Source organism: Apus apus, chromosome 1 (genome assembly GCF_020740795.1).
Source record: "Apus apus isolate bApuApu2 chromosome 1, bApuApu2.pri.cur, whole genome shotgun sequence".
NCBI classification, from domain to species: Eukaryota; Metazoa; Chordata; class Aves; order Apodiformes; family Apodidae; genus Apus; species Apus apus.
The window spans coordinates 32,367,223-32,390,464 of NC_067282.1; the positions used below are offsets into that span (position 1 = coordinate 32,367,223).

General features: G+C 39.9%; 1 protein-coding gene across 8 annotated transcripts in view; it reads left to right on the plus strand.

The window, feature by feature from the left end:
- ELF1 (E74 like ETS transcription factor 1) overlaps positions 1-23,242 on the plus strand; it is an 86,420-nt gene that overhangs the window by 58,401 nt on the left and 4,777 nt on the right. For all 8 annotated transcript variants that reach the window (XM_051619677.1, XM_051619703.1, XM_051619670.1 and 5 more), the window contains 5 exons: positions 6,366-6,473; positions 7,066-7,230; positions 10,679-10,762; positions 13,698-13,890; positions 14,958-15,425. In XM_051619677.1, coding sequence (XP_051475637.1) covers positions 6,366-6,473; positions 7,066-7,230; positions 10,679-10,762; positions 13,698-13,890; positions 14,958-15,425 — 1,018 coding nt within the window. The remainder of the gene's footprint in view (positions 1-6,365; positions 6,474-7,065; positions 7,231-10,678; positions 10,763-13,697; positions 13,891-14,957; positions 15,426-23,242) is intronic.

The following is a 23,242-nucleotide window of genomic DNA, read 5'->3' on the forward strand; positions in this document are numbered from 1 at the left end:
TGTTGTTGCTGGTCACATGAGAAGGGTTTGCAAGTTGCTGCCAGAGACTGAAAATACGTAATCCTTGTAACCGATGGTGTCCAAGGGTTTCTGGGATACTTTGGAGGCAGACAAGTACCTTATTGTTCTCATCATCCATTGTAGTTCAAGAAATCTGGTTTTCTTTAAAGGCGAAGTCCTTAGAAAACCAAAGCTGCCACTTTGCAGAGATTATTGTTAAGGAGACGTTAACTAATTACCTGTTTCACACCCTCCATCCTGCTGGCTACTGTGCATGCTGTGGGTCTCTGAGGAAAGGAAAGCAGATGAGCACAGGCCAGGCAAGGACCAGCAGCATTGCTGAAAGCTGCTGAGCAGGATGCAAGGTGTGCAGCACTGGCAGCTCACCCTCTGGTTTCTGACAGGAAGCCATCCTGCCTGGCTCAAGTAGGGCAGAATTCGGGGCTCCAGAGGTGTGAAAGCACCCCACAGAATGTGAGGACACTAGGGAAGGATCGCCCCCCTCCCCGTCACCTCCCTGCCCCCTGCAGGCAAGCATCGGCTGTGGCCGCAGCTGCCCACTTGACTTGCAAGGCTGCCTTGGAAGAGATCTGGTTCAAGCCCAGCTTGCTGTAGGCTGCCTCTGAAACAGGACTAATCCTAACAGAAATTTCCTACCTACTCTATTTTTCATCATCTTTTTTTTTTTTTTTTCTCCCTTCTTTGAAACTCCCTTCTTGGTATTTCTTCATGGAGTATATTGGTCTCAACAGTGAAATGCATTGTTTTGTTTTTTGAAGATTGTACCAGCCTTTCCAGTCACTTCCACATTATGCCTTTGAGAAAGGATCAGATTTTGTAAAGACTGTACTAATTCCATGTTAAAATATTCATAAGACTGAAGTTCACAGCAAAACGAAACTGAAAACTGCCATCATTTTGTGACTAAACATTACAGAGAAATGGCTGCTTAATGTGCAGGATTTGATGGGTTTTCTTAAAGTCACCAGCTTTTCAGTACTGTTTTATGACTCTGTCATATATATTAAGCTTTCCTTTTCTCCTAAACTAACAGAAATTAGCAGTAGGTCTCCTGAAACTAAAGCAATTCATTTTTAGGAATCTGCAGAATGATGGATAGGTTTTTCCAGCTCTAGGATGTAGCTTCAGCCCTTCAAAACCACAGATATTGCACATGGGTGATTACTTACCTGTAGCATAAATTATAACCTGCAGAAAACTATAAGAAAAGCATCTGTTTCATGTAAAACCCTGCTGAAAGGTGGTTAACTACCAGCTTTTTAGTTACATTAATCCTCATGCTTTATTTTTTTAATATAATGAATAGGCACACTTCTCTTATCACTGTCCTCTTTAAAAGCACTTTTCCCTGGAAAAACTGCAATGGCAATTTATATATTCACTTTGTTGCCAGTATTAGGGACTTCAAATGATTAGCTGTCTTGTAGTAAAGGGTGATTAAGAAAATAAATTGGCACTTTTGTCTTTGAATGGAATTTTATGTCTAAGGAGAATGTTGATTAATTTTTTTCTCTGAAAAATACAGTGGGTAATGTTTTGTGCAAAATAAGTTCTAGGCCAACTTGTCAGATGGTGCAATTTGCTACACTTTCTTTACCTTCTTAATGTAACTGACTACAGCTGTAAAATGCATAGAAAGGAGGAACTGACTGAATTATGTAATATTTTTAAAGTTTGTTTGTTTGTTTTGTTTTTTTTCTCTTTAACTTTGTCATGTCTGGCCAGTTTAATTTAGAAAGACAACAATTAATCAAACTGTCATTTTGTGAGGGAGGAGGGCAGAAAATTTGTGCTTACATGCCCCATGCCCTAGGCTGAATGAGGAGTGTGGAAGTGTGGTGGTCCTTAGATAGATCGGTGGTGGTCCTTAATAACCAGTTCAGAAGTTGTTGTACAGCATTTCAAAGTTTAGTAGCATTTGGCTTGTACATTTGGTGAAGCTACAGCATTCATGGCACAGGCCGAGCTGGTCAGGTAGGAGAATGAAGGCAGAGAGATGATAGTTGCGTCCAGCATCTTGGATGATAATTTCTGATGCTACAAAGAAATCCAGAGGAGTAGTTAGGTGGAAACAGAACCTCATAGTGTTAATCTGTGAGGATTTTTAGTTTGTGGGATGCCAGATGTAAAAAGAAATGGATATGGTTTGTTACTTCATAGAGAAATTAGTCACTGCTGCATGCAGCATCTGGTTAAAAACAATGAGCATTTTCCTGATAGCTCCCCAGTCAGATAGTTTTCCTTACAAATTTTAAAGCCTTATTTAAAAAAGAAAATTAAGAGTGATGTGTAGGTCTTCTGAAATATCAGTATTCCTAAACTCTGTTTTCCAGTGTCAGTTAACAGGCAACTCAGATTTGCTGTTAACAATTGCTGAAATTTAACAGCTAGCTGTTCTGTTAAAGGGGCCTCTGACTGCATTTAATGGATCTCTTTCTACTTTTAGCAAAATTAGATTTCTTCTGGTGATACTTTGAAGCTTTGCAGTCCTTGTTTTTGTCTGTAGTAAAAGCAGCAGTGAATTTAAACACAGCAGTGGCCAGCACAGCCCTTATTAGCTTGGCCTGGAGAAGGACTTGTGTTGTCCACTCTCCTGAGCTACCAGCCACCTGGGAATTGACAGGAGTGAGATGGGACTGCTGAAAGCACCATAAAGCTCTCAGAAAACATGCTAGGCAGGAGTAGGGAAAGCAGGATTTTGGATAGGGGCAGGGAGCTTCCAGATGAGACAGTTTCTGTCTCCAGTCGGTAAGAGGAGCAGAAAACTCTGTTTGGGCAAGCCCTGTGCTAAGGGTGAGTGCTGATTCATAGTGAACCTGGTAACTGGGCTGTAATTGGTGTGCAGATACAGAGGCTTACATTTGTGCGTTGCTCAGATAAACAAGAACTTGTAGAGTACCCTGGGAAAAAAAAATGAAGTTACTTTTGGGTGTGGTTTTCCATTTTCCCCTCCTTTTTCTTTTTCAATCGCCCCCCCCCCCTTTTTTTCCTGTCCCTTTGCCCCCCTCCTTTTCCCCTCTTTTCCCCTTTCCACCTTTTCACTTTCCTCTTTTTTGATTTTACATGTCTGCTTCCCTCTTTTCTCCTCTTTTCTTTTTTTCTTTTTTTTTAGTTTCTGCCTAATTAAGGTAACATTTGTAATCTGATGTTTGTCAGAAATTACCTCCCCAACCACCATTCTTTCAGCTGACTTTGACAAAGTGTAACAAGTAAGCTATTTCATCCCCATTCTTTTTGAATTTGTGACTGTATCATATCTGCCAGTGTTTGGAATACTTTTCTGCAACATTAAGAGAAAAATAACAGACACCAACTTACCTTTGGTAGGTGAGTTGGTTATCTCTGAGTGCTGTCTCAAGCTGAATGATGCAAAATAACATCTTGCTGCTAGTAGGACACAGAGGAGAGGTGCTCCATCTCCTGTGTGCAGTGCTCCAAACTTTGTGTTAGCTCTTGAGTTCTTGTAATTCAACTTGCTAACTCAACAAAACCCAAAAAATGTCCTTTGAATAATTCTATAAAACTAAATTGTCTCACTGCGTGCTCAAAAAAGTGTGAAGCCTGGTTCGTGTTAAGTGACAAGAGTTTGGATCATGAGAGGCAGAGATGGGAGAAAGAACTACAGCTCTTGTTTTTTCAGCAAGAGGGAAACATTCATTTGGCTCAAGCCACCTTGAGAAGTCATCATCTAAGAAGAGGCTTGAAGGGTGTTAGCAAGGGCATTAATGTAGTTTAGAAACTTATTTTTGCCATTCTGTGTCCGTGTATAGACAGATAGCTGGCACTCCTTACATTTTTTGTGAGCATCAAATTATACTGATTTCTATTTTTATGTCATTTATATGACTATTCTAAATTCTTTCACTAGTCCTGCATAGGGATGGTTGATGTTTAGCCACCCAGTGTAACAGCAACGTAAAGCTGGCAAACCTCTGCCTGCTGTTATTCAGTGAAGGATTGGCTCTGCTCTGTCACCTCAGCACCTGAAAGCAAGTGAGAGGGTTTGCTCCTCACAGCTCCCACTGAGGGCTGCTCCCTCCTCCCTGCCTGCAGAACTGAGCCCCAGGGGGTACTGCTGCTGGCTTTTAAATTGTATGTGGCAGCGTAAACCGGCCCCACTTGGTGGCTTCAGTGGCGCTGGATCCTGGAGTGTTACCTTCCCATCCAGTCACACAATGTCAGAACAGATGACAGCTGCTTTGGCAGTGCTGTGTGCCTATATTTGGGGAGACATCCCTACTGTGGCCTTTGTTACGCTGATGGATGGTTTGGAAAGGTCCCATCCAGATAAAGCTTAGAACCAGAAGTGATCAAGTCAGCAGTGCTGGGCCATGTATGAGTGTGCCTTCAGGCTGCATGGGCTGCTCTTGATTCAGTTTCCTCCTCAGCTGGCCAGGCATTCCCTGTTTTGCTGTTTGGCTCTTGGGACTGTGACATTCTGGGGCTGAGCTCCCTGAGCCTGCAAGCTGCACAACGAAACTGTCAGCTGTTTGTTGCTCCATCTCACTCTGTGGCTTCTCAAGCTGGGACCTTAGTCCATACTTAGCACGTCCACATGTCTCTTCACGCTGTCCTCCTCCCCAGCTCTGCATTTCTCATTTCTTCAGTTTCTTTGAAGATGTCAGCCAGGAAGTGCAGATCCTTAGTTGTCTCAATGCCTATGCAGGACAGGGGGCTCCTGTAGACAACAGGGTGAGTTGTTGTGTGGGTCAGGGGTTCCCAACACCCCTCTCCTTCATTCTGACTTAGCCTGAGCCTCTGGCACTTGGGGTGTGGTAGGACTTAAGGTCAAGAAAAAATCCAGAAGGTAAGGAGGCTCCTGAGGTTCATGTGCTGCACGTAAGTCACAGCTAGGTGGAGGAGGTAGAGCTCATGCATTAATGTCTTCATTCATCTTTGCCCTCTTTTAATGATAGGATTGCTGAAGCTGTACATATTTGGGGTGAAACTGGGTTTCTTTTTGTTGCATTGTTTTATTAATTGTGTGATTGTTTGGTTAGTGAGCTTGGTGCTTTATTATTAGTGTGATTATTTAAAAAAAACAAACGCAAAACCATAGAAATTCTGGCATAAACCTCTTGTTTTTATGCAAAGAAGAAATGTTCCAAGGTCCAGTGTTCTCTTGTGTTTTATGGTGCATTTTTGCTTGCTCTGTCAGTCAGACACTGCCCCACCCAAATTCCTCAAAGCTAAACAGGGAGAGAGGGTGTGAAGCTGACTCATTACTGGACAGAGAAAGTAACTGAGGTTCAATGATGTCATTGAGGGGGAATATTAATGCAGGCCTTTCTACCTCTCTGGTAGATGCAAGTGAATTTCCCAGTGTAGCTTCAAATTCATGTCAAAGGATAAGGAAGCTTGGCCCATGCATTTCCATCCAACAAAGAGAAATTTCTAAAAGAACGTGTTTAACAGTTCCAAAGGTTTATGGTACCAGGTACTGGAATTAATATCTAACTTATTTGTCATGCTATAATTATTTTGAAAAAAATCCTCTGGTAAGGTACTCTTCTAGTCAAACCCATATTATATTCTTAGACAGCTGTTATTTTGCAAATGATATTGGATTATTTTTTTCTTCAGATTAATTATAAATTAATGCTCAAGAGCTTTGGATTTGTGGCCACCCTCATGAGATTGATGAGGGATTGTCCAGTAGTCAAATTTTTTTAAAAGTTTGCTGGCCCTACATACTGCTTTTTGTATTTTACTTTTGCTTTCCAATTTGTTCCTGGAGCCTGGGCTGCTAGCTGTATCTCTAATCCCCCTGAATGTGAATGGTTTAGGATTCAGTTACACCTTTAGATCATATGCTCTCTAATAGAAGCTGTAGAGTATTTTCTTGTCTGTCCTCCAGGCTGAATAACAGGGTATTTTTGGTGTGCATCTCGTAATTATGGGATTCACTTCCTTTGGACCTCGATATGAAGAAATTAGCAATATTGGTTTTTTAAAAGATACTGTCTGTAATATATTGCTTATGATAGTGGTATTTCCTAGGGCTAATGCGTGTTGTGCTTTATTGTATGTGCTTGGTCAGCAAAGAAAGAAGGGTTAGAAAGATGAGGCAGTAACAAAGAATTTGCGTAGGTTTTGTTGTGTTTTGTTTGTTTGTTTTTTTAATACAAAAAATGTAGTGTATTAAAGAAATTAAACATGTGAATAAATGAAATGAAAAGTGTGCATTTTCTCCCCAGCTAACCTGTCACTACTCATGTAGTACAAGACGTATTTACCAGTTTTTCTTTATTTATTTCTAGGAATAAAATAGATACAAATTTAATGTTAAGCTTTAAGTCTAATTTGTACCTTGTTAAGAATTAATTTTCCTCTCTTGCTTTCAGTTGAAGCATCTTGTCATAATGGAGATGAAACAATGGAAACAATCGAAGCTGCTGAAGCACTTCTCAATATGGACTCCCCTGGTCCTATGTTGGATGAAAAAAGAATAAGTAAGTCTTTTGTGAAAGCAAATCCAGTCTCTATTTGCCTTGTTCATTTGTGAAAGGAGGGATTCAGTGCAGTGTGGTTGCATGGAATTGGTAAGATTATTTTGCTTCCAGTTAGACTTTACATACTTAGTTTGAATATGAGAAATCCAGTTTTGTATGCAGTGAAGGATTTCATTGCCAGAGTTGAACAGGTAAAAAAAGAATTAAAAATTGCAGAGGGAAGGTGTGAATGAAGTCAAGTGGTTTAGATTGCAGTGATGGAGGATTAGTCTATTAATGTTGCCAAGATTAAAGAAGATACACTTATATCTACAGATTGCCTGAAATATGAATGAAAATGGGTGATCACCAAATAATTATGCTTTTGGGGAGAGTGGATTATATCATTAAATTGTTCTATTTTTATAGTGCTTCTGCTAGTGCAAAATGTTTTGAGCAGATATATTCCACGATGAACTAGTCTTCTCTCCCATAAAGGCCTGAAATGTCATAGTTTTTTTTATTCTATGTTTAAATTTTTCCTGTAAATAAATTTTCTTTTTAAAGTCTTTGTGGCCATGTGAAAATATTCCTGTTGTCCCTTTCTCTTAAGCAACTATGTTTGGCTCAACTGAAGATGACGATATGGTGGCTCCTGTTACACATGTGTCAGTCACACTTGATGGGATCCCTGAGGTGGTGGAAGTTCACCAGGCTCCAGACCCGTACGCTGAATCACCAGAGACTCCAGAATTTGAACAACCAAAGAAGAAAAAAGGTAAGATGCTACTGGAGAACAGTGTTGCAGAGTAGGAAAGCTTTGGTTGTTGTGTGCAGTCCCACCCTGTGGCTGTCTGGAACCATTCTGGGTGTCAAGTCAAAATAAATGAGTGGGCTCAGCTAGAAATACAGAGAAGGCATTTTCTCACTGAGTGGCCTGAGCACAGATACTGGTACTTAGACACTGATTATGTTGGAGAGGTAGCAGTGATGGCTTATGCCACAGGAAACGTGAATCACTGCTTGTTCCTATTTATAGCTGCTTCTTCAGAGCAGAATTGCAATACAAGCTGTAGAGCTTTTGTTATTGTGAATCCTGAAATACTTTCATGAGCTCTTACTTAGCTTCAACTAAAGATATTTTCTGATACTGATCTGTTCAGAATATGGCATGAGAATAAGGAGGGATTTTTAGCTTCTCTTGAATGCGAATGGTTTAACTTTATTTTTTTAAAACAGCTGCATGGTGTGGTAAGTTCTAGTTCTGTTTGTGGTAGATAATATTTACACAGTATCCACTGAATTATGTTCCATTGAAGCCAATGCTGTGCCAAAGAGTAATGAAGTGGTGTTAGTCAGACCTACTGCTCCTCTTGTCCCACCCTGCTTCAGCATGGACCCCATCAGAGGTCCTGGAGCTGGTGTCTACAGTGAAAAAAGACTCATGCAGTGCAGGCAGATGTAAGGTGTTTTTTAGAAAAAAGGATAAAGAAACCAAGGGAGTTCTGTTTCTGAAACTAATCTTAGGGTTGAATCAGAGGACTAGGACTTCAACAGGTTCCCCTGTGAAATAGAAGCCTTCCAGAACAGGGCTCCTGCTACTCCTACTCAGCCACATTCCTGCATGAGAGTGGATTTTCACTGCTATTTTTGTTGCTCCTTCCAAGTGTTGAAGTTGTGAGATGGAGCATATTGGCCTGTGCAGATGTTGGGGAAGCCTGCTGAGCCCCGTGTATGTCACAAGGCCTGGTAGGGATGGGTGTGGGTCAGGAAGTCTCCAATTCCCGTAAGAAAGCTGAAGTGAAACCACTGTGGAGGAGACCTTTACCAGCAGCTGCCCCCAGAGTGCTGCTGGGAAAACTACCGCACTGTGTGCCCTGCTGTGAGATAACCAACCGTGAGAGGATTTTAAACTGTTTTTTTGGTTTTGTTCTTTTCTTTTCTTCTTCTTCTTCTTAACGTTAGCTGCTATGTGGGTCAAAACAAGGAGCCACTCTCTGCCAGACATTTAACCTCCTTGGCCTGATGCTTTCACACCCTCTTTTGTGTCGTGCTTCTGCATACTCCCACTCCTTCCTCCTCCCTAGCTGTAGGTTAGAAAACCAGTTGCTTCAGCGAAAACGTGTGTTTTTGACAGTTACATCAGATACAAAATGTACTAGAAAACATTCATCAGCTTAGTCTTTCAGTAACTACTAGTTTTCAATGAAGTTGAGACTTCATGAGGTAGATGGTATGGTCTGAGTGATGCTGAAGGGATTTTTGAGACATTGGTGTGCAGTAATTACTGCAAAACATTATTAATTTTGTAGTGCACTTGAGGATGACGTGCAATGGGTGTGTGGGGTTGTTCTGGGTTTTTTATTGTTTTGTTTGGGTTTCTTTTTGAAGTTCAATCTGTTTCCCTTCGTTTCATCAGTTTTGTGGCATGGCAAAGTACCATGTTCATTCTGCACAATCAATACCACTAATGATTTTAAAGATTTCTAGCATATGTCAGCTAAACTTATAGGGTTGCATTGTGCAGAGCTTTGCCAGCTAACTGAGCCAGAATGGCACTGTCAAGCAGAGCTCCTCCAAGAAAATGTTCTCCAGAAGTGATGAGGTGATTTCACTTCCTTTGTTTGTGGGCCTTATTACTGCAGCAGGGGAGCTGTATCCACCTGTCTGTTCGACCCCAGACCCAGGTTCAGTGTAATGTTTGTACATTCGTCTGAGGTCTGAGGTGCAGAACTACAGATGAGAGAAAGACAGGAAAAACAAAGGGATATCAAAGACAGAAATTTGGAAATTTGCTATACTAATACCTTCAGTCCCGTGTTTGGTAAGGGAGGCATCTAGCAGTAGGTGGTCATGTAAGTTGTATACACATTATATTTTAGATATGTACTGCTTATTATATTTTTACATACATTATATATTTTTAAAACAAAACCCACTGAAAACAAGAAAATGTATTGAACTTCTTCTGATGTAATTAAAAATACTTAATCAGGATGAGCATCTCGCTTTCTAAATATCACATTAATTTGTAGCATGAATTTCTAACCTGAGCTGTTTTTGCAGCCATGGAAATAGGAAAGTGGAAACACCGGTTATAAATTCAATTAGCTATGCAAAATTACGGTAGCCCCATGTAAGGCTTAGCTCTTGCACATTCATTCTGCCTTTTTGTAAAATTCTCTCCTAAAAATAAATTCAGTGATGTATTCTGAAAGGTAACAAATTCATGCTCTACTGAACCAAAGGAGGAAGTGTGCTGACACTTAAAGTGCTTTCAGAAAACATCTTTTAAACACAGGAAGCATATCTTGTGTGTCTTTGTTAACTGTGTTTTTGATGGTATCAGTCAGTGCCTGGAGATGATAGCTCACAGTGTAGTCTAAAACCATCATCTTAAGTATCTGTAGCCCAAATAATTGAGCAGCAACATCAACACCTTTCTGTAAAAAAGTTCCACATCCTTCACTGATTTCTAATTTTGGATGGTTTTGTGGTAGAGGATTGTCCATATATGATGTCTTGAAGTAGTCTAGGCTGAGGTAAGAGAGCCTAGAATTGCTGTAGCAGCAGTATTCATACTTGGTAGCCTAGGTCATCCCTCCTCAGAAATGCATAAATTCTGTGTGGTCGATGTTAAAGTTTCCTGAAGTTGACCGTAGTAGTTCACTCTTGACCTAGTTGAGCCCTCAACAACTGCATTTTCTTTCAAGATCTGATTTAATTTGGACACAATGTAATTAATTACATCAAGATAACACTCCCCACTCCTTAATGGTCTACATCTACACCTGCATGAACAGAGAGGGGAAGTTAAATGAGCACCCGACAGAGTCTTCCCATGACACAACTCCAAGGGTAGAAAAACACTCAGCCAAAGTTACTCTGACAGACTTCTTGTGCAGTAGGACCTGGTCTATACAAGAGTTACTATATCTAGACATTTTAGGGGAAAAAACCAAAACGTATCTGCAACCAATAATGGTGTGTGGAACAAAGCTGCTACAAACACACTCTGGTAGTTCTTTACTAGAAGTACACTAAGAGTACAGGGGATCCAATCCTGCTGTAGACACTGAAAAATTTCAGCATAGAACTGAGCTGCTAACTTCCTAGAAATTGAATCCTCTCTGAATTGGGGAAACAAATCTCTTCCCTGTTTAGCTCCTTGTTCTTTTTTATTTCCTTTTTTTAAAAAAAATTGACTGATGGGTGGCTTATTTCAGGGAAGAAGCCAAGACCATCTCGTCCTGAGTCCCCTACTACAACGCCAAACATATCTGTGAAAAAGAAAAGCAAAGATGGAAAGGGTAAGTCACAAAGAGTTGTCACTGAAGTTTTTTTTAAAAGCATTGTTTCAGAGTGACCTGTTAAAGGAAAACATTTGTGATGTAAAAAAAAATGTTCACTAATTTTCTTGTGATGTGAACCCAGGTCTTATGCTCAAGGGTGGTTAGTATCATATCTTAAGGCAAGTGAAAAATCAGTACATGTGAGATTGTTTTTGTGAAATACTCCATTCCTAGGGAACACAATGTATTTGGCACTTTAGTAGCAAGGGTTCTTGGAAACTCTTCAAGCTCCCACAGAGGCTGCTGTGTTTTGAGTGAAGTCTTGGGGAGCACTTTGCATTGTGTTAGGGTTTCTTGGGCTGCAGTTGTTTTGACAGATGATCCTTGAAAACGTTTTCCATCTGTGTGTGTCTAATTCTGCATGAGGAGCTAACAGGAGGGAAGTTAAAATGCAGCTTGAAGACTTGAGCAGAAAGTTTCAGTTTTGATACTTCATTCATTCCTCCTGTCTAAAAGGAAGAAAGAAGATAAATACCACATAACTGATAAACTAAATAGTTTCCTCCAGGTTGAACTGTTCAGTAGTGCATGTTAGTTTTATCAGCAGCTCAGTTGATTTACCGTTGGGTCCAGCACACACACCCGTGCCCAGGCTGGTGTTTGAGTGGCAGCCTCATGCCCCTGCCCCCTCCAGGTTCTGCTGTGCTCAGCAGGAGCTGGACATGAGCCTCCCCTGTGTCACCAGAAGTGCCTGCATGCACACCAAGGGGCTGATGCACTTGCATATGTGCAATACTTGCCAGGAGAGGAGCCCAGCGAAACCTGGAAGGTGGTGACATGAGAATGTCAGACACTCTTGAAATCAGAAAAATCACTACACTGAAAAATGAGTATGAATGGTTTTTGTTGTTTTTTCTTTTGAAGAGGAATTTTCTGCAATGACAGAAAGTAAAGATCTGTTTGCAGGCAATAAATATTTAACAGGTTAGTTCCAGCAATTTTGAGTGTGCATTATTGCTGTTTTCTAAAAAAATTAAAACCTGACTTTTAAGTAAAAATGAAAGTGAATTGTCAGAGGAACATCCAAGTAGTGCTGAAATGAAATAATAGAAAACATTAAAGCAGCTAGCCGTAAAATTAAATGGCAGAAGAGTCTAATGTTTGTGTCATTAATAGCAAGGATACACTGTATTTCACATTTGTACATTGTTACAAAATTGCTAATTCAGAAGGAATTAAAAAGTAGCACGTTGCCTGAAACCACTGCCTGTTAGGAGAAAAGCTACAGGAAAGCACAGGGAGCATTTTGAGGAACAGAGAATTGAAGTAAAAGGGATACTAATGTAAGCTGCCATTGCAGGGAAGCAGCTAGAAAGTCTTGCCTGGCTCTGTCTCCACACTGTTCCCCTAAAGGGCACATGTATGGTAGAATACCAAGCCCTCCATAAAATCATTAGGTGTGATGGATGGAGAAAACTGCATTTTCCACATATTTCTTCTTCTGTGACTCACAGGAGGTTAAAAATTCTGCCTGTGAGTAAAGCAGGCATGCAGACAGTCCTCTTCACACTGATTTTCAGTGGCTAAGCAGTGACAGATTTTCAGACTATCTTGATGCAGCTGAGCATTTTTAGACTATAACAAAAGCATTCTGGATTAGATGGCAAGTAGCTGGGAAAGCTCTGACTCCTGGCTGACGTTGTGTCCTGCCTAAGCAGTCTTAACCTTTGCCTTTGGGGTATCTCAAGGCAAGCAGACTGCCTGTTTTACGTAAGCTGTGAGCCATTTGTTGCAAAGGCAGTGTTTTTTCTCTAGGGATGCTCACTTTTCAGGTTTCCACCTGCTGAAGGAGGAGGAGTACACGTTGTACTGCCAGTGCTGATGGCTTTGCTGAAAATTTGCAAAATACACATTATAATCCAGTAGTAGGGGAGTTTGAATTTGAGACACTGCCTGTTGTTGAAAAAAAAAAAAAAAAAGGTTGTCTGGTGGTTATTAAAGTTGAAAAAGCTGCAAAGTTAAAATGAAGCTAACAAGAGACCTGTCACCTTCTGGTGCACTGGACATAATTTTTATGAAACTTAAGAAATCTGAACACATTATCCTTGCTTTGTTTTTGCTCAACTACTTGTGGGAGGTGATACTTCCATACAAGATGCTTTTTCTTCCTTTCTCAGACTAACATATGACAAAGAAGCTTATGTGCAGCTTCAAATGTGCAAAAGAACATCAGGCACAAAAAGCCTTTAAAAAGCAGGAAAAAGGGGTTTCATTAGTTATAGAAATTTAGACTCCTTTAATGGATTTCCATATATAAGTGCCTTCTTGTTTGTAAAATGTAATTTGAATGTTGTCTACCACCAAGTGCAAGTGCTCAATGGATTAAAAAAAAAAGAATAATCTTTTTCAGAATGTTTTTCTTTAAGATTTGGCTACCTCAGCATGTGTCACTGACTACCCCATATAAATCTATTAGCTAAAAGTGAAGGCTTTGTTTAGCCTTTTAAAGGATTTATAACACTCACGTCAATTCAGCAAATTATTTAAACAAGAGCTTAATTTCTAGCATTTTCAGAGGATGGACCAGGACGTGTTGCTATTTGAGGTAAAGCAACAGTGACTGCTTCTGTAACTGGGTTAGGCAGAGGGGAAGTGTACACATAGGTGACTAATGCTGTCTGAGCCTGTGGTTGGAGCGGGGTGACTGTATGTTGACTAGTACCTGACTCTGTAGGTTACAGACACTGGTGAGGATGTTTGTACACTCAGATTATAATAACTAGCGAGAATCCCTTTCCATGCCCTTCCATCACTATTTTCTAGTGTATTACAGTGTATTCCTGAAGATACTAGCTTCTTAATTTTTAGATTATTCACATCATTAATAAAATGTGATTGATTAATATTTTTTTTTCTTTTTTATTTTCTGTGTCCTGAAATACTTCTATTTTAGGAAATACAATTTATCTCTGGGAGTTCTTACTAGCACTGCTCCAGGACAAAGCTACATGTCCTAAATATATCAAATGGACTCAAAGAGAGAAGGGCATTTTCAAACTGGTAGATTCCAAGGCTGTGTCCAGGTTGTGGGGAAAACACAAAAACAAACCTGACATGAATTATGAAACAATGGGTAGAGCTCTCAGGTACGTGCATTTTTAATAATAGACCGTTTTTGTTGTGTTAGTGTGTGTGTGCGCGTTCAGTGCCTCATCTAATTTGTGTAACAACATTAAAGAGTTAATACTCAGTCATTTTGGGAAATGAAGAAGTTATCTCAGCAAAATAAAGAAGTTAACTAAAAGTAACCCTTCCTATCCTCAACCCCAAATCAGTAGCTCAGACATTTTCAGTGCTGCTGCAAAAAACCCATCTGAACAGTCAGACAAAGTAAGAGGCTGAAGATTCCAACTGGCACAAGCCTTTTACTTAAAATCTGCTTCTCCTTTCTCTAAAAAAATCTTAAATTCAGGTATATTAATGAAATTATTTCTACTTGTTGCAAATGATCCTGTTTCCAGTGGAAGATACAGTTTTGGAGTTCAGATCTGGGAGCACTTCTCTTGACTTGCATGTACAGATAATTTTAAAACATCTTGTGCCTCTGCCTGTCAGGCTGGGATATTTCTTATACATAAAAGACTGTGTAAATTAAAGCAGACGTCCACAAAGCTTCAGTCTTACCTGCTGATTGATAATTGTCTGACTGAGCAGCTATGCATTTATTTTCATTTCCTTTCATCCCTCACCTCAAATTATAATTAATTTGTAAATATAACAGAAGAAGTGCTCTCCTATCCTTGTTCCCTTTCTTCTAGCTCAAATGTCTGCCAGTGGTTACTGGTGAATTAGCATGACTTAAGGTAACTGAACACACTTTGAGTCAAGGGGAGAATTACAAGTTTCATGCAACTTTTCAAGAGTGTAAGTTGATAGCAGGGCTGCCAAGTAATGTAGTTCTCTTTCTCCTCAGAGTAATGCAATGTTGAAATTAAAAGATGACAAGAAATACCAGTAAAAGAAAGTTGTGTGAGGAAAAAAATGCCATTAAATTGGCCTCGTCTTTATCATGAAGAAACTAGGCACTTTAACTTTAAGCTTCCGCTTGTTACTGCTGGTCTTATTTTCTGGACATTTTTTTTGCCTTTCTTTGTTTTGCTTGTTTTTTGGCAAAAAAACACTGTGTAACTTGATGTGTGTACGGTTTAAACAGATACTATTACCAAAGAGGAATACTGGCTAAAGTAGAAGGTCAGCGCCTAGTATATCAATTTAAGGAGATGCCAAAAGATCTCGTCTATATAGATGATGAAGACGCAAGCCCTAGCACTGAATCATCAGATTCAACTCTCCTCTCAACTCCTGTGGCCAATAGAAACCAATCAAGCAGATCTAGAGCATCTGCAAACACGGGAACAAAGGGGGGATCTACCACAGCGCTAAAAACAGGAAACTTGAAGCCTGCTGAGCTGAAGGAGCATGTAGAAGTTGTACAGCAGCAGACACCTGGCTTGACTTCAGAAGTTTTGAGGACAATGCAATCTCCACAGCCAGTACATCCCACACAGCTTTTTCGGACAGTTCACGTAATGCAGCCATTACAGCCCCTCACAGAAGGATGTGCAGCTGTAACCAGTAACGTTGCAGATGAAGCATTAAATCCCTCTGTTCAGAATATAAGGTAAGAAAGTGTACAGAAAATAAATGTATGAATAATAATAAATTAACTGGTTAATAATAATAATAAATTAACTGGGTGACCTCATCAGTGTTTACAAATATGTAAAGGGTGAGTGTCAAGAAGATGGAGTTAAGCTTTTTTCAGTGATGACCAGTGATAGGACAAGGAGTAATGGATACAAATTGGAGCATGGGAGGTTTAAGGTGAATATCAGAAAACATTTTTTTACTGTGAGAGTGACAGAGCACTGGAACAGGCTGCCCAGAGAAGTTGTGGAGTCTTCTTCACTGGAGACATTCAAAACCCGCCTGGATGCCTTCCTGTGTGATGTACTCTAGGTGACCCTGCTCTGGCAGGAGGGTTGGACTAGATGATCTTTCGAGGTCCCTTCCAACCCCTAGGATTCTGTGATTCTGTAATGGCTAGATAGACATTCTTTGTTGTGCTTCAAAAAAATTACTCACCTCCCAGTTCGGTTGAAGTGGTGTCTTTGTGGCTGATCCTGGGAACCAGGAGTTACTACAGCATACTCAACTTGTATGCTCATAAATGCTCTGCCATTGGTGGAGGAAAACACATCTTTCCTGCAGTACTTGGCCTGATGCACATCCTTTAGAGAGGAAAAATATACAACTTTTCTTTAAAATTGGTATGATCAATTCTATCCTGCAATAGGTATCTTCACTTTTGAATTATACATAGTATGTCTGTGTGATCCCTTAAAGATTTTCCTCCTTGCTTCTTAATTTTTCTTCTTAAGAATTTTTTTGTCATCTCTTTCATCTTTTTTATTGGCTGCAGTTACAAGAGGAGAAAGCTCCGTGTTATCTCTCTGGCATTTTGCTGCTGTTACAAAAGCATGTTCTTCCAATTTTAGAGAACAATTAACAGCATAATCTCATGGGAGTTGTGTATCTGCAGACTATACTGGGACACAGTCATGCTTCCATGCTGCATTTGTAAGTCAGCTGGCTGACACTACACAGCATTTAAGCATCATGACTCCTTTGCCACCTACACATTAGCAGCAGCATCCTAATTGAAGAGGCTTTAAAACAGTCACTTAAGCCTGGTTTTACCCTTGCCTGAGACATACCCTGGTGGAGCTTGTTCATCTCCACTGACTAAACAAGACCTAAACCAAATAAATGTTCTTGTAAGCTAGGCCCTTCACAGGAATGTCAGAGTTGTATATGGTGATTCTGGACCTTAAAGCTGTTTCAGGAAAGCTTCAGGATATATTTCAGGAGGTGCTCATTCTTAATGAGTTATGAACATCACTTTTTGAGATGTGCTGTGTTAATGTCGCTGCTGCAAAATGTCAATAAAGCTATTTCCTGCTCCTTTCTTATATTCTTTCCTTTGAAAATAACATCCAGAGCCACAAATATGTTTGGAGTGATACTGACTGTCTGGGGTTAACCATGCAGTTTTGTCAGAGATATAAGTAATGAGCTTGATGCGACCAAATAATGTCTTTGTTTTCAAAGTTTTACTCTCTCTCTCATCTCTGCTACTAGAGGGATATTGTAGGAGCTAGTTATTAAAACTCTACTGATACAAAAGGAAAATCCAGAATAGCAGTAACAGCTAGGTTTTTCAGAAGAACTGAAAGAAGAACTGAAACTGTTTTGATCAATCTTCAATGACTGATACAACAGAACCAATAAGAAATGCTTTAGGAGGTAAGAGTAGTTGAGGAATCTGAGGATTTATATATAGGAAATGACAAACCAAGACTGCAGTTTCAATCAATAAAAAAGTTTTATTATATCTTCTTTCCTTGGAGTAAAAAAAAAATAATAAAATTGTTAAATTTATCCCTGGACTTTCTAGTTTGAATCCTCTTTTTCTAAAATTTCTTTTAAAATTATGGAATGTTTTCATTCATGTTGCAACATGAAAAATTCATGCTGAAAAGAGGAATTCACTGGTTAGTAGAGGTTGCAAGGGAATGAATACACTGGGCCATGAAAGCAAAATCCTTATCTAAAACAAAACAAAGTTATAATTTTTAAGTAGACCATTTTTTTTTCATTTGTATTTTAATTCTAAAATGCATGATTTGAAATCAAATTGTATTTTACTTATTGCTCCCACCAACTGAAATTAGTTCAGGGTGTATATGAGGGAAAGTTTATATTTGATCAGAAGCTTATGTGGAAGTTCTTGCCTAAAGAACTTGACAAAATAATTAAAAGAAAAACAAACAAAACAAAAAAACAACCAGTTTTGCAATTTATTTAGAAAATAAATAAAAATCTGCTTCAGGTTGGTGTGTATTCTATGTTTTTAAAGCTTAGGAATTAACTTATTCGGTAGAGTACAATCCTATCATTTTAAGGTGGATGAAGAATGTAATTGTAAGTTGTAAAAGTGACTTAGGACAATATAGTGAAAGGAAACGAGTACAAACATAATTGAAGCTGTACTGTACCATTTAAGTCCATAGAGCAATGCTATTAAACATTAATAGGGGGAGAGGTCAGCAATTTACAGAGTTAAATAGCTCTAGGCTAGACCTACACTAGATTATATGTCAAAACCATTATCAGTAATACAGATGGTATAAGAAATGGTGACAACAAACAACTATCTGTAAGACCTAGTAAGGCAGGAAGGCAAGAGGTCCAGCTTAACATTTGGAGAGCTGCTCAGTGACATGATGATGGCCAGTTATTGCATTACAGTATTTCACAGTCAGACCTTGGGCAATAAGCTAGGGGGAAAAAAAAGTAGAAGGGATGATACATGTGTAAACTTGGAATGAAGCAGAAGCCTTAAAGCCTTAGAGTTCTGTATTGCATCAATTCTGATCCCTTGTTTGTAACTTAAAACATTAGTCCACCAAGTCTTCAATTGCACTTTCCTTAGCCAAGATGACAAAGTGTCTCAGATGAAGGAAAAAAACAACCCATGGGATCTTTTCAGTACTTCATGTAATTACTGACTGGTTTAGAAGTATTGCTAATTAAGAAAGGATGTATGGAGGTGTCTGAGCAGTTAGAATGAAAATAAAAAACACAACCCAGATTTTTTTGGTGTGCTCTTAACAGGATGGGCCAAGCTGCAAATCAAGGTGCTGGTGAGTCCTGTGCAGTAGTCACTGCCCATTCCAGGCTCTAAAGATACAATTTATGAGAGACACACATTTCTGCTTAGTTTCAAAATGCAGACTTGAAACAGTTTGGTGAAGTAGAAGGGCACACTGTATGTTTCTCAGCGCATATGTTTTAGGTCTTGTTTTATAATAAAGCTAAAACAAAGGAACTGGATTTTGGGTTGGTTTGTTCAAGCAGCCATAAATCTCTAGCAGCTGAATGTGTGTGCACATTCTGAATTGCTGCAGTGGATTCCATAAGGGATGAAATTAATTATCTGCATGATTTGAAAGCGTACAACATGTACAATTGCCATTACAGACTAAGAGCTGACAAACCTTCTGATGTATGCGTACTCTCTGTAGGCTTGTGCTTGGAGTCACTTCTTAGTAGTGTTACAAAGAAGCATGAGGACAAATAGCAACATTGGTTGCCAGTTACTGGTCAGAGGTTGAGGCATTTAGGTAGTCAGGGTCATTTTGGAGAAAGGGCAACCAGGGTTTGGAAGGGATCCTCAGAAATTTTTCTGACTCATACTGGTTAGCGGTTGGGCTCTGCCTTCAAGCATTAACTTCTTGGACCCATATAATTTGTCTTATGCAATGTAGTTTCTAAAATTTTATTCGTATAAGTGTTCTTCCCTTGGCAGCAATTTCTTTCTGTTGTGTTGTGAGAAGAAAAAAAACAATGTGATTAACCACATACTATAGAGAAAACATTAAGGATTTTTGAGGTCAAAACAATTGGCTTAACACTTAACCGTATCCTTCAGAGAAGAAGTCTGAACATGTATCTCCTCTGCTGAGATAAAGGAATCATATTTCAGGAACGTAGTTAAAGGCTTATGTCACCATCCTTCAACTGCAGTAGGCAGCATTGCCTGATAGAGTCTTATCCCAGAGCATGGCTGGGAGAGCGTGGCAGCTGTTTCCCAGAGCCTTTTTATGCTTCTCAGAGAAACAGTGAAAATCAGGGCTAGTTCTTCTCAGGAGACAGACATTGGCTTCATTTATAGCTGCAAAAAGCTCATGTAGAGTTGTACATTCAGAGAAGGATAGTGTCCTACTCCAAATTGGAAAGGTCTTGTCTTTTGGATGGCTTTTGAGGGGCTTTTTATACAAGTTTTGGGGCTGCTGTATGCAGGAGACAAGAAGTGGCATGGGGAATGTGGTGCTTCTTCAGAACTAGTGCTTAAACAAAAAGGCTGTGATGTGGTTCTAGCTCAAGCTTGGGAAAAGGGGCAGGAGCAGGGTCAGGTCATACAAACTGGGTTTTGCTGACCAGGGAAGACATCTAGTATCCCCAGTGGGAATATTTGGAATTGCGAACTCACTGCTGTTCTGCAGGTCTAACCACTTTGTCCCAGTGGATGCAAGCACAGTCACTGCAGTCTTGAGCCGTGTAACTGGAACTGAATTTGGCACCACATGTTTACAGGGATAAGACAAAAAAGTAAAAATGCCTCTCTGGATTATTTTATTTCTAACTTTTTCCAATAAGCCATTTTTTTTTAAGGATGTGATAAAATAAGTCTATTTGAATTTAGCACTTGCAAAATTGTTCTGTTTAAACTAGAATAACTTACACAGGTTTGCCAGAATATATAGTTTATTGGAGTACTTGTGTTTTAGCTTGAAATCTGGGGGCAATCCATATTCATTGGGTCACGCTGGGCATAAAGGGCATCCCTTCCTTTGTTCCAGAAAGTGTGCATATCGTGTAAGGCTAGGGACTTAACTTGTCATGCGTAGCCTAAGACATCGTACATGGCTCTAAGGTGCTCGTGTTTGTGCAATTAAATTGCTCCCCTAAATGAGACTAGGACTGCAGACAGGAACATACATTTTACTTTACCTTTAATCTACAGTAGTTGTGATTTAAGATGGACTGTGGATGGAGTGAAAAGAGGTTCTCATGTTACTGACAGTGCAGAGAAGATCATATTGTGAGAAACTTAAAACAGTGTCTCTGTTTCCTATTGACTGTATGGAACACAGCTGAATATTCTAGCTGGCAGCTCTGTATACCAAGAAACTTTCACTTAGCTGACTGCTGCTAGATCCTGTGCAATGCTTTAGCAGACTTCAGGTTTTAAATGTAGTGTTTCCATCAGAATTCAGTTTATTGCTTCTTTTCTGTATTTTCAAGTTGTCACTCTGATAGCTTGGACAGAGCATGTTAGAAGACCAGTATCCTGACTCTGTTCCTTAGCTGGGGGAAAAGCTAATACAGACTACAGAGGACCAGTGGGATACACTCTGTGTGTTCACTTCTAGAGAACTGTTACATGATGAGCCACAGCTTTCATCTTGACCTTTTTGCAACCTTTGGGGTAGAAAATGTTGCAGTAATTCATCCTGAAGGTGACATGAATGTGGACCACAGTGGCAAGATCCTGATTCAGCAGAAGGAAGTAGCTGAAGGTGAACTGTGTTTTTTCTGGCCATGAGAATTCTGTGTAAGAACAGTGACGAAGCCAACAATATGCCAACACAGTGGATTGTCCCCATAAGCAGAGGGAATTACCTTTGAAAGTCATGTCTATGCCAAGCAAACACATATGCTTTCTGCTTTTGTTCCATAATCTGTTTCTGTGTCCAGGCTTTGATGTATTGGTGGTCTGACTGCAGCTCTGCTGATGCTGAAGAATAGACAGATTTGTCTAGCATGAGTTTATCAACTCTGAAAATGTGATTACAGCTGCTGTTTCAAATGAAGTGTTTTCCTCTTGTGCCATGTATAGATGTTAGCTTGTGTAAGTTTTTCAGTGAATGTCACCATTATTTTCTGTAATCATACTTTTACACCCTATATATATTGACTTTGCTTGAGCTTGCATAACCACACAGACACAGGTCGGCACCTTGGCACTGTCCTTCTGAGATTTTGCAGTGACCATCTGCTCTAAGTCCTTTTTTATCCTGAATAAGAACAAGAGTAAAATCTCCACAATGTCATCTGATGAAGTAACCCATCACTCCTCTGCTGTTCCCATAGCTGAATAAAGACCATCACAGGTGTCAGTCTGGGTGAAGAGCTCACTAGGGCTCCCTGGGACTTGATGGGGAACATGAGTGAAGGAATACAATGCCAGCTGAGGATTTCTAGATAGTTGGAAGCAACTCCTGGCCAATGTTTGGAAGGCCTTACTTTGATCAGCCAGCATTGATACACGTGCTTTGGTTCTGTTTGCGGTTAGACAGTAGTTCCATCAGTGCAACAAGCTGGGTCTTCATGCCTGCACTGGAAGCTCTTCAACACACGGACTAGCAGATACTGTTGGATCTGGCTCACTGCTGCTTCAGCCTTCCCCAAAAGGAGGGAAGCAGGTGATTGTTGCAAAGAGTTAGACTCTGTCATCTCTTAAGTGGAGGCTTAACTGCATCTCAGGTTTGAGGATGGTGAGGAAAATGCTGTTCCTGAGGGAGATGTTGGTCAGAACTAGACTGATGTGATCTCAGCAGGTTTCTACAAGAAGCTCTCATTTAGCTTACAACAGAGTGTGTCAGAACACATTTCTAACAGGGACAACTTCTGTTGCATCAAGGACTTTGGTTATAACCAAACATTTTTATTTGAATCTCCTGCAGCTGAGAAGACATTTTCTTAAGCTCATTTCTGATTTAATTTCTACGGTAGGTAGGAAGAAGGCTGCTTATGGCAGATGGGACTTCAAAGTCATCTAGACAGATCAATTTTGTTTCTGCACAATAAGAAACTATCCACAGGAGCTCTCCTTACGTGTCTTTGGCACTGTTGAAAGATGAGGGGTTTTTGCAGGTCTTTCTTACCAGCAAAGTTTATGAGGTTTACTTCAGGTGAGTATGCAGTTTTGAAAAGTTCTGGAAAGAAGACTAAGACTGCATGGGTCAGTACAAAGGATACCAAGCTTGAGAGTCGAGTCCTCTTGTCTCTGTTCTCATGTAATAAAATATTATCTTGTCCAGGCAAAGAACCAGACAAGAACAGGCAAGTTCTTCCCTCCCTTCAGAGGAGGCTGTGTTCAGACTGGGCATGAAGGCATCAAATGCCTTTCTACCTCTCATGAACATCTCCCCCTAGACTGCTTAGTAGCTCCTGGCTGCCTGGCTTGTGCTGTAAAAGCACCAGTGGGTGGCGGTGATGGTGACACGCTGGGGTTCAGTTTTGATAAGGTTGTTGATGACTTTTGAGGATCATGTACACGAGTGACTTGGCAGTGACAGCAGGGCTCCTGAGTCGCGTTTGGCTGGTGCTTCCAATAGTCACTCAGAAGACATTGCTTCTTGACTCATGCATCTGAAGTGGTTCTGACAAGCACATCCCAGCCCTTCACCTCCTTGCTCTTCCTAGCTCAGTTGAATGAGTTGTTTGCAAGCAGTTAGTTGATCATATGGGGGAAGTCCCTGGAAATTTGTCCATTAATCTCAAGGCCATAATTTCCCTTATAGTTGTAGGTTGAACAATGTGTATGTAGGAGAGAAAACTCTCCTGTTACATCTCTATATATTTCTTAATATTGCCTTGTTTAATTTTCTTATTTTGCTGTGAAATACATTGTTTACCTTAGCTTGTAGCTTCAGGTTTTGTTTTTTTTTATCTTCTCCTTTTCTCCAGTTCATAAAAAGTAATGTAAATTACCATAAATAAACTTGGTTTTCCTGCCTCTCACTTAATGTTTGCTTTATCACCAATTACCTCTTGATGAGCTAACATGATACTGCACAACTCTAGGCT